Source organism: Watersipora subatra, chromosome 9, assembly GCF_963576615.1.
Source record: "Watersipora subatra chromosome 9, tzWatSuba1.1, whole genome shotgun sequence".
Taxonomy (NCBI): Eukaryota; Metazoa; Bryozoa; class Gymnolaemata; order Cheilostomatida; family Watersiporidae; genus Watersipora; species Watersipora subatra.
In genome coordinates, this window is record NC_088716.1 from 34,540,182 (window position 1) to 34,552,373 (window position 12,192).

At 34.9% G+C, this 12,192-nt stretch overlaps 2 protein-coding genes across 2 annotated transcripts in view; both read right to left on the reverse strand.

The window, feature by feature from the left end:
• LOC137405400 (activating signal cointegrator 1 complex subunit 3-like) overlaps positions 1 to 743 on the reverse strand; it is a 242,727-nt gene extending 241,984 nt beyond the window's left edge. Inside the window, exon 1 of the mRNA XM_068091649.1 lies at positions 642 to 743. The gene's annotated coding sequence lies outside the window, so the exon portion shown is untranslated. The remainder of the gene's footprint in view (positions 1 to 641) is intronic.
• LOC137405000 (activating signal cointegrator 1 complex subunit 3-like) lies at positions 265 to 9,884 on the reverse strand. Its single transcript, XM_068091226.1, has 7 exons — positions 9,632 to 9,884; positions 9,350 to 9,515; positions 7,531 to 7,730; positions 7,143 to 7,291; positions 2,546 to 2,722; positions 642 to 781; positions 265 to 283 (listed from the first exon to the last, which is right to left on the reverse strand). The coding sequence occupies exons 1-7, from the start codon at positions 9,882 to 9,884 to the stop codon at positions 265 to 267; spliced, it is 1,104 nt and encodes a 367-aa protein (XP_067947327.1).
• Between the last annotated feature and the right edge of the window lie 2,308 nt (positions 9,885 to 12,192).

Here is a 12,192-nt window from a genome sequence, read left to right on the forward strand (position 1 = left end):
ATTATTGAACAATACTAATACAATAATATAACAATAATAGTACAATAATAATAGGGTTAGTAACAATAGAGTTATTAGCAACAGAGTTATTAGCAATAGATTATGCAGCAATAAAGTATGCAACTATAGAGTTAGCAACAATAGAGTTAGTAACAATAGAGTTAGGAATAATAGAGTTAGCAAAAACAGAGTTGGTAACATTAGTTAGTAACAATAGAGTTTGTCCCAATAGAGTAATAGTTCATGAAATACATAAATGGTTGGTTATGATGCCCGGTATTTTCTGGTAAAACCACAGTTCATGATAGTACTTGAAAATGTAAACGAGTTGCAAAAAGCTACATTTCTTGCACCTTTCACATTTGTTACTCTTTTACATAAAGGAAACCAAAAAGGCGATTAAAAAATCAATATCAAAAAGTTCACTGGAGTGCCAGAAAATCTGCACAGACATATAAAATTGAATAGTTACTTTGAATATTGTAAGCCTCGGTTCTGTTAGTTATATGCACTGCTAGAGATTAAAAATGACTCCAGGTGATATTAGATCAACTAGTTATTACCTTAATCTTCTTTGAATCGATCGGAATTTGTAATGAAAATCTTTTGTGGAACAGATTAAACATAGAATAGTGACAAACCTTATGGCCTTGAGGTGATCTGTGTCAAGGACAAGGCTAGATTGGTTTTCAGTTGCTGAATTCGATGACTTGTCCAGACGCCTGTTCAACTTCTTCTCTTCCTTATTTATCTTTTTAATAAGACCTCTCTCACTCTCTGACTGAATACCATAACAGAGCATCATCTGCAATTTTCTTTGAAAAAAATACTTTTATTCATCAAATTCAATAAGTGATTCGGCCAATCGCAAGGCCTAATGTTTGACCTAACTGGATCATAACAAACGAATAATGAGCATTTGTTAGTCTCCTGTGACCTTGTGTCATTACCAAAAAGATTAAATGAAACCATCTTATTGATCGCCTTATTAGTTGGTTAAAAAAGGAGGGTTTATATGAGGCTATTCAATGATTTACAGAAATTAATTTGACCTGATAATGAACTATGATGATTTGTTCAACCAGCAACATTGTTAAGTCGTAGCTATTCAATCTAACATCTTACAATAAGAATACTGTCAAGTTGTGAATAATAACACAACACGCTGTTGCGTTATTACTAACTGCTGTATTCAAATTAATAAATGAACTCTTCAGGTACAGTTGTTGCAGTATTACTTGAGAGCCAATAAGCAATTCACGTTGACAGCAACTGAAATGTGCACGCTTTATGATTTCTTGCTGATATTCACTTATTCCACAAATGAGAAAAATATTTTGACTAATTTTAATGTCCAGACAGTGTTAAATAAGTGCAAACAACTGACATATGCTAACCTGTGCGTGTGGGATGGCCTCGTACTCTAAATCATTTTCACAAAGATGGCCAGCCAACTTTCCAGCGCTTGATTAAATAAAATGGTACTGAGCCAAATATGTTCCAGGCAACTATTTTCTTAGATCAATATGGAACTCATAGCTTTGAGATCTTTTTATACAGTTACAACAAGTAGAATATTGTAAAACCTTTATGCGAATGCCATGTTGCTCTATTTCAAAACTCGTACTTTAGAGTGGCGCTCTAACAGAGTTGGCGTTCAAATAAAGGGCGGCGTTGTATTCTTTAAACACCTCGCCAGAATGTTGAGAAGACAATTTTAACCCTTTTCATTGGCGATTCTTATATCACCCATAATTTGTACTTTCCTTTAGGCGAAGCAGCATTAACCCTTTTGGATTCAAGAAAATTGCTAACTTACCTCCAACTTGTCATGGATCTCTAAATGAACGCGAACGGGTAAGCTGATACACCTCTCTGCCAGTTGACATCTATCTATTGCTTGCAATTAGCCTTTGAAGATATTATAGCCTACGTTGCAATTTCTTGTGTGATTTTATGCTATTTATTTTATTCTAATGTTGAAGGCATATTTTCATTTTATAACTATAGTTAACAAGGTCGCATAAGAGCTCATTGCATTCATTGCGTGTGCACTCATTTCTTGCAACTTTTATGTGATGCATTTTAAAATGCACGAACTGTATACACTCCTCGGGCGAATAAAGAAAACCGTGTGTAATCAAAATATCTAGCCTCAACATTTTAGTCTCACAATACGTAGTACTAGATTTCATTCTAAATGCAAAAACCTTTTTCACATACATCGGGGGATCAAGACCGTGTTAAAAAAACAACTACTATTAATAGCCTGATACAATTACTAATTATTTCTATGGTGTTGCATTCAAAGTTTTAACAAAAAAATCATTAAGACTTGGAATGGGATATATGTTATCGATGTACTGAGTCATTATTAGTACAATTTTGTGGACACAGTCCTACTTACCACTCGCTATCATAGGTTCGTGAAGATCAAGAATGTCAAATAGTGGTGGTCAAATAGAAGTGCCATTCAAGCACAGGTTTAATGGGAGTTGGCTTTTACCATCTTTTAGCAATAGCCAAAAGCTTGCTATTTACGTACCTGAATTATTATCTGTGCCCCATAATTCGGTTTCTTCTCAATCTGATCTCGGGAATGAAGAGATCCAGTGGAGGCAATACTTGCTGGGGTCTGCAGCATTGAGTCGACAATATCGCGTCTCTTAGTTAGCAGCTCTTGTATGAGCTCAAAGTGTTCGAATCCGAGGAGGTCAAAAAGCTGCAGTCAAACATTTGTTTGAAAATTAAGAAGGTTAGCAAATACAAAGCTCGAGTATAAATCTGTATCCACTTGGCTGAATTATGAGAGGAGAAGAGCCAATGTGAATATACTCATGTCACTCATGCTATACTCATGTCTTTCTAGCAAAACATATCAGTCTAAGTATACATCTATTATATTTATCTTCTATATATATATGAAGACCTCAACGGAAGAACGATCAATGTCACAATTGCTCAACATTAAGATATAGCCATTTTAAAGTTTACAAACTTTTTTTAGAAAGAATTACAACTTATATCATAGAAACTTTTTAGCTATTGGTTAATAAGGATGTTACCTGAAATGTGATCAATAAAGAAGCGGTAGACATAATTTGGGGTGGCACAACATGGCTTAAGTTAACACCACTACACGGACATTGATCAATTTACTTTGGAAATCATTGACAACTTTCTACGCATTATGTTTTATTAGGTGATACTGCTACAATATTATAATATTCTTATTTTAAACGCTATATTGCAGTAAAATAAGGGGTTTTAACTATCCGAATTTCAACCAAACAAAGATGAACAGGTCACAATTCTACAACAACAACTTTTTTACTGTGTCCTAGAAAAACTGCAATATTTTGTTTTGCATTGCACTACACGTTTTTGCACATTTTTTTTTGCTTCTTGGTACTATTCGGATATTTCCCTTCACTGCCTCTGTCAATTGTAACAAGTCATTAACCTTTTCACTGCCATCCATGTACAAATTTAGTTATCGTCCTACTGCCAGCCATTTTGCCAATAGTTGTGGATTTTGCTTCATTATATGTATACAAATTTTTTCAACTTGAACCTATATCTACAACATTTTATTATACATTTTATTTTTCTACACTTATTAACAATTAGTGCTATAAAAAAATCTATGTATCTACACTTTGTGCATTGTTAAAGCTATGTGAAGCTACAATCGCTACGAAGCTAAAGCGATACTCAACAATGTTATTTATTCCTACACAACTATTAATTTCACCACCATTGAAGTCAGTGCTGCTACTTGAATTGTCTGTGTAATCACGAAAATCTGAATCTGAATTAACAATAATGTCATCAACATACATAATTATCTGTTTTCTAACACGGGCGGCACTTACAAAAACTTACACAAAATTGTTCGCTTTCAGGTTAGAAGTTCTCAAACAAAAATTTGAAAATGCTTCATTATTTTAGGGTAATTTTATAGAGAAAGCTGACATATTTAGCATAAGTAATTCTCTGTTTTCTAACTTGAGAGGTACTTAAGAAAGCCATGATAACACTAAATAGTTCGAACGTTCGAAAGAAAAAACGATCGTTATAAGTTGGGAATTCCCAAACATGTATGCATTACTATTGGCTGAAAGTAATCACATGACTGGAAAAAGATTGTTGTTGCTAAGTAGCCGTTGGACATTGATCGTTTTTGCAAAGAGCTAGTTTATTTTAAGCAGGAATATCTCTGAACCTTGAACATTTTTACTGAAACTTTGTCACAGAGACTAAACTTTGTGGCCAGAACTACTAAGAGAACATAAATCTAGAATTTTGAAAAAATTTGACATTGATCGTTCTTCCGTTGAGGTCTTCATATGAATCTCAGTTTGTCGTCTGTCGTCATTTGTCTGTCCAGCTGTAATGATAAAGCTTGGTACTGGATTGGAACTCGCAACATTCTAATCGTAGGTCTGCTAACGAGCATGTAACCACAAGGCTACGCCGTTCTCATCACATCCATTGCTCTCACTGTATACTGTATATCTTTTTCGCCATTGCACATGCCAAATTATTGCTTATTACAGGGCGCCCTCGAGTTATGATGTCCCTGTTACACCAACTTTGGCAGTCAGTGTACTGATTACAATGAAAATGTCTATATGCTATTTGCCGAAATCCCTCTCCCAATGCATGAAAGAGATAACCGATGCTTGCTATCTCAGTTCCGAGTTATTCATTAAAACTATACCAGTAATAAAAACGAACTCGAAAACAAATAAGTGGTAAAATTTTAACCTATGACAAAGTTGAAGTATAGTGCATTCCAAAACTCAGCTTTAAGTATGTGTTTAGTAAGCTAAATTCATTTAAGTTAAATTCAACATTTGTGTTTAACATCTGTTTCGAAGGTAAAAACTCCCCCCGGTAAGTAGTGCAGGTAGTACATCGTAATGTTACACTTGTTTCTAAATCATAACCGCTAAATACATTGAAGTTACTGTAAGTAAATATAGTTAGCAAGGTTAATATATTGTTTTCTTACCAATTTTTAATATGTACTGTATGTATATACAATTTGGATGATTTTTACCCGGAGGTGTTTGCATTAGCTAATCACTACAGGTTTCTATACCACTTTATAGGATGTTGTCGCCTTATGATGCCAACACTGAACCAAATATAAATCATATAATTGTATACAAATAATTTTTATTATAATCGTGGCAAAACACTTTATCTAGCCATTACTTACTAATGATTTCACATTTACATTTAAACACCTTGAACACGGTTTTATTTTTCCTCCAAAATTATTTCAAGAAAATGCTTCTTTCATGATGTTTAAAAGGTACAGTTGTTTTTTTCTCTTACTTCATTTGAACTGCTCAAAAACACTTTTTATAATATGAAGTTTAAAATTTAGAATGGTAAATGTTGTATATGTTAAATAAAAATAATTTTTTTGTCCAAAGACTTTTTTATTACTCAGGCACTCAGTAGTGTGTGTATATATATATATATATATATATATATATGTATGTATATATATATATATATATATATATATATATATATATGTATACATATATATACATATATATACATATATATACATATACATATATATTTGAAAAATTATTGCGAAAAAAGCAAACTTTTAGTATTTGCGTTACAAATTTGTTTCGTGCGAAGCACTCATCAGACGCGATTGTACTAAAATGAAAAGCATTACCGATTGTTCCAAAATATCAGAAATGGGCTCGCTGTGGTAATCATGTAATTCAGTGCTAAGTGTAACCGAGAAGATAACTCCTAGCATGTCTGCAATTAGAAGTCAATTCATTGCTTTTATTTAATGTGCCTAAGTGTGGTTTGCATATTATGAAGTATTTTTCAAGTAAACATAATTTGCATCGTTTTGTTTTGTTTGTACATGGTTGTGCTTGAGCTAATATTTTCCATGTTATGTTGTATGTTGAGTTGCTTTCTTTCAACTTCCAAATGTGCTTGCTCAATTCTGTGTGGTGTTGTTTGTTTTTGTGGTTAAACGTGGCTTTATGGTTACTGTATCTAGTTTTAAATTCGGTTGAGCAAAGTCCTATGTAGGTCGCTACGTGGTTGTTTGTATTATTGCTTACTGTTGCTTGATATATCACATTTTTGGCTCTGCATTTTCCTTCCAAAGGGCAGTTGTTCTTTTGTCTGCAGTTGCAACTTTTTTCGTTGTCTTCTCTTTGTAGTGTACTGGTTTTATTAAGGGTTTTGTTGCTCCCATCAATGATTGTTTTCATGTTTGGCATTACTGAGTAGCTCAGTTTTGAGGTTTGTCTATTAAATATTGCTTGGAGTGGGTGTTTTTTTGGGAAGCATGTTGTAACTATGCTGAAGAATTTTCGTCCGATATTGGTTGCAACATTAGCGCTGAATGGTGGGTTGTACCATGTGATTTTTCTTTGTCTGTTACGTTTTTTAGGTTTTTTCATGTTGGTTTCATATTGTAGTTTGCTGTTGTATCCACTCTTGTGGAGTGCTTCTTGGTATGGTTGCACTGTGCTGTTAAATTGTTGTTCATCTGATGAAAGTGCGTTTAGTCGTTTGTTTATGTTGTCTGGTAAGTTTTTCAATATGGAAGGTGGGTGGTTGCTTTGTTTGTGCACATATAGTATTGCGTTGCCTGGTTTTTGGAAAGGCTTGAAGCTTGGGCGTTTTGTTTGCCGGTCTTAATTTTGATTAAAAAAGGCTTGTCGGGTTTTAATGGCGATTTTACGCAAAATAAATCTGTCTAGTTATGTATTATCCGATCAGATGGGTAAGTTTTGAGATATTGTCTACATTTTTCAAAGATTTGGTAACATATTTAAATAGGTTTATATGTGTTTTGCATCGTTATTATACTTAGACGACTCCACACAAAAATGGTTAAATTTTTTGATGAGATTTCGGTACGAGGGCTTGGGTACGGCGTTGATGAATAATGTTCGGGAGTTGTGTGCACATATGCATTTATCATAAGGCTCCCAAACACTCGCTTGGCTCGTGTTTGGCCGTGGGATAAATATATATACATATATATATATGTATATACATATACATATGTATATATATACATATATATATACAAATACTAGGTGAATGTTCTAGAACATTGAATATAAACCTAAACTGACCTCATTTTGGATGAAGTCATCTCCATTGACAGAACTGAGTATATCAAATATTTTCGCGCAAAGTTCTCCTATCGAGAGGCCACTGGATGATGGAATTCTACTTTCCAATTGAGACCTCAGCCAACCAGCAGCCATCTTTGAAGGCTTAGCTAAAACATGGTAGGTAATAGATACGATATATTGAACAGAAGTTATTTCTTCATACAATGTAGATGCCAAACTAAAAATAGTTCAACAAGATTCAATTAGCAACCTTCCAAAATTATGACTGTTGGCATTAAACTCTTGCATGAGAGATAAGTAAACTTTGAGATATATTTGAACGACACTAATTGTAGCTAGCTAGGTTGTAAGGACTCCTCATGAAAAGTGTCAATAATAATCTTACGTTGTGGCACCTGCTGCCGTGGTTGGTATGAGATGTCGATATTCTTCTCTAGAGGAAGACGTTTAGGTGGCAACTGGACTTGACTGAAATCCACATACTCTGGTAAATTTACTTTAAATTTCTCACCGAAGCCCAAAGAGCGAATTCTAAGCTTTGAAGTGAATCTCTCAAGTTGGCTCTCATCGAGTTGCGAAACCACTCTTCATAGAAACAATAATAGAGTGACAGTCGATATGGATAGGATAGCATGTTAGGATATAAAGATGTGCTGTCAAATGAAAGCTGTTATTCAGCAAAAACAAATTTGAAAGTACTTCAATTTTTCAAAATAATCCCTAAGACAGTTTGCAGCCTTGTAAAAATTCAATTTAAAAAACCAAATTTATAAAAAAAGAATCAGCAGTAATAATGGTAATTAAATGCTGTGTTATAGCAAATAAAAAAGTTTGTATCTACCATGTTTTGTTGGTAAATTACAATAGATATTCGACAAAACTAGTAGGACTGCGCATAACAGTTTTAAATAGATGATTTTGCTAAATGAAATTATTTGTGTTACGTTTTTAATGAAATTGTAACGGTTTTGTGATCATTAGATAGCTAAGCTGAATACAGAATGAATAGATATAGTTGGAGCAATTTTATCCCAACTAGGAGCACACTTGCTGACAACTACTGAAATTTGAGAATTTCAGCTAAGTTCTTATCTTCAAATTAAGTTTGCGTTTCATTTGACATATTGGTGACTATAAATACATCAAACTGGCAGTATTAAATCTTTTATTTTGTTCTTATTGCCTTATGGTATATTATAAATTGTGCCATTTTTAGATAGATTCAAAATCAAGATGGCACAACTCTTATTAAAAATATAACTATTGATTAGTTGTGAAACGAAAGGAGCCGTCATAACAAAGAGAAAAGTGACTAAACCATATTAGTCTACTTCACAATCTGTAACGCGTAGGTACGACTGTAACACGTAGGTACGACTGTAACGCATAGGTACGACTGTAACGCGTAGGTACGACTGTAACGCATAGGTACGACTGTAACGCATAGGTGTGACTGTAACACGTAAGTACGATTGCAATGCACAGGTACGACTGTAATGCGTAGGTACGACTGTAACGCGTAGGTACGACTGTAACGCATAGGTACGACTGTAACGCGTAAGTACGATTGTAACGCACAGGTACGACTGTAACGCGTAAGTACGATTGCAATGCACAGGTACGACTGTAATGCGTAGGTACGACTGTAACGCGTAGGTACGACTGTAACGTGTAGGTACGACTGTAACGCGTAGGTACGACTGTAACGCGTAGGTACGACTGTAACGCGTAGGTACGACTGTAACGCGTAGGTACGACTGTAACGCATAGGTACGACTGTAACGCCTATGTACGATTGCAATGCACAGGTACAACTGTAATGCGTAGGTACGACTGTAACGCGAAGGTACGACTGTAACGCGTAGGTACGACTGTAATGTGTAGGTACAACTGTAACATGTAGGTACGACTGTAACGCGTAGGTATGACTGTAACGCGTAGGTATGACTGTAAAGCGTAGGTACGACTGTAACGCGTAGGTACGACTGTAATGCGTAGGTACGACTGTAACACGTAGGTACGACTGTAACGCGTAGGTATGACTGTAACGCGTAGGTATGACTGTAAAGCATAGGTACGACTGTAACGCGTAGGTACGACTGTAATGCGTAGGTACGACTGTAACGCGTAAGTACGACTGTAATGAGTAGGTACAACTGTAATGTACTGAGTTCAAGTCTAAGAAGATCAAAAACGCCGCATACTTTTGTACTAGGTCACAAACGAGTTGGGCATCAGCTTTTGAATGATGCCCCAACTTCTTTTGCAGCTCCAATGTATCTGAGGCTGACACCTCGGTCTTGAGCATAAAGAATTGGAAGAGGAAAGCTGCGCTGCTCTGCAGTAGATCTGAACTGACTTCATCACCAACTGTAAACAAATCATTCCGATGTAAGTTATTAATAAGACCATTCATCAGGCCTTCGACACCCAAGTTTATACAGTAATTATAACACTTCACCAATCAAGTTTATCTAGATACTCACCTAGCAATTTGGTCGCCTTTAAAATCTCTCGCAATGCTCGGCTTATGTCTGCAGGTTTCTCAAAAGATTGCGCTATTTTAGAGATTTCATTCCATTGTGGGTTGTTAGAGTTCAAAAGTGCTTCGGCGTGAATCCTTTTCTTTTTAGCAAGAATGAACTTATACTCAGATGGGGAGGGCGTTTCATATCGAATGGAGAGATCTGCAAACGTCCTTAGCGCTGTCGTCAATCTAGGATGCTCCTGGGTAGCCATAAGTGTAATTAATCTAAAGCAAACAGGAGTGAAAACAGATGCAAATAGCAGCTGAAGTAACATACCATGGAACATAAAATAATATAATATCATAGTATATAGAGTAATATAATACCATAGTATATAGAGTAATATAATACCATAGTATATAGAGTAATATAATACCATAGTATATAGAGTAATATAATACCCTAACGTATAGAGTAATATGATTTCATAACATATAGAGTAATATGATATATCATAGTATATAGAGTATTATAATACCATAGCATATAGAGTAGTATAATATCATAGTGCTATGATGATGATGACTCTATATGCTCATATAAAGTGATATAATATCATAGCATATATAGTAATATATACCGTAGTATATATATAGAGTAATATAATACCATAGCATATAGAGTAATATAATACCATAGCATATAGAGTAGTATACTGTTATGATACCTAGAGTGATATAATACTGTAGTACATAGAAAACACTGAATCAATCTATCATCTAATGCCCTAAATGCAAAAGTTGTCATAAGAGATGCAGCTGCAATATTATATATGCATGTAACATTTAACAACTGAATGAAAGCCACACTAAATGCGATGTTATAAATCGGGCTAAATGTTATGGCATGCAGAATGGCACATACTATGCCATAAATATGTGTAGTATCCACTGCGTCAAAGATCCATGACCAACTATGTCGACAGGAAACTATGTTCCCTATTTTTACCTGTTGGAAGCTACTGCCTTACAACCTCTTTCGACCATGGTTACTACCTTGTCAAGTAGTCACACTAAAATGGTCTTGCAACTACTTACATGTAGAACTACATAAAGAGCATGTCTCCGCTTACTTAAACTGCTCTCCGGCAGCTTGACAAGAAGAATAGAGTTTCAGGCCCAGTTCTCACAAGACTGACACAAGAGATAAGCTTGGCATGATCCCAGCCATTCCGCAAGTCTTTGTGGCCTTGGAGATTAAGCACCACACCAAGTCCCAGAAAAATGAACGAAGTGTGCAGAACTTCACAAGAGAACTAATCGATGTGAGCTCAAGTTTCAAGCTTACTTCTTACTTCAAATGACCTTTTAATATTGATAAAACAGTGAAACGACCTGCAGACATCCACTAGTTCGCTGTCCACATATATAAACAAGAATACACAAGTGCATTAGTAACCGCTAAAATAAGGATGCTAGTTGTGACTAACCAGGACAGAAAGTTGCTAACTCAGAAATCTTTTCCTGACTTCTTTTTGTGTTCTAGACATTAATTTGCTCAAATTTCAAAAAAAGACTGCAAGCAAACTATATAAAAAATCGCAATGAACAATAAGTGATTTCCAATGGTATGGAAATTGATTTCGAAACGAAAAAGAAAGCATAGAGTTGTGGCGCGTATGACATAATCTTAAAAGTTATTGAGGTGTCATGGATGAGAAATTACCATGTAAATGACAATCCTGAGAATAGATGGAACAGCTAGATGGCTAATCAATTTGTTGGCTATTACATTGCGTGTTCCTGCTAAATTTAACACAATCTGTCAATTGCAGGAGATTTAACTTTGAATAATTCACAGACCTGGTAAAGTCTCAAGTTGTATCAAGAGCATCTCTGAAACATTGCAGTGCTTTAGTTACAGCATATTACAGAAATAGTTCCTCAATTACATTTTTTAACTCTTTAAATGTCTAACACAACTTTCACAACACTCGTGATTTTATTATCCTTTCCCACAGGTGATGTTAGTCATGTTTGGGTGAGCCCACTTAAATCCAGAAAGTTATTCCAGTCATGTTATGAAGTATTATTTCTGCTGAGTACTAATCCAGTAATCATGAACCTTTACCTTGGTGTAAAATAGGAGATGCATTCATCTCCTATTGAGTTCGTAGAGTTTCAATCGGAGTTCTTCAATAAAGCTTTCACTAAACTCAGTCAAAGCTAAATTTACAATGGTAACATTTTTCATTAACCTTAGCAAACGAGTATCATGAAATTGGAGATGTGTTTTTCTTTATATAAACTACGGTTGTCTGTAAAAAAAATTCCATTTTTTGCAGTCAACTAAACAAAACAATTTAAAACTTGAATAAAAAAGTCAAGGTTGAAATGTGACAGAGATGCAAAGTATAGGATGTCAAAATGTCAGAACAAGTGATTTATGGAAAGGCAATTGCAGACGTTGGCGGACAAAACTGTCTTGAAGAGGGTCGGTACAGCTAGCAGCTATTGACCACGCATTCATTTGAGTGAGGTCAAGCAAAACAGAAAATATACGTTTCCACTGTATAACAA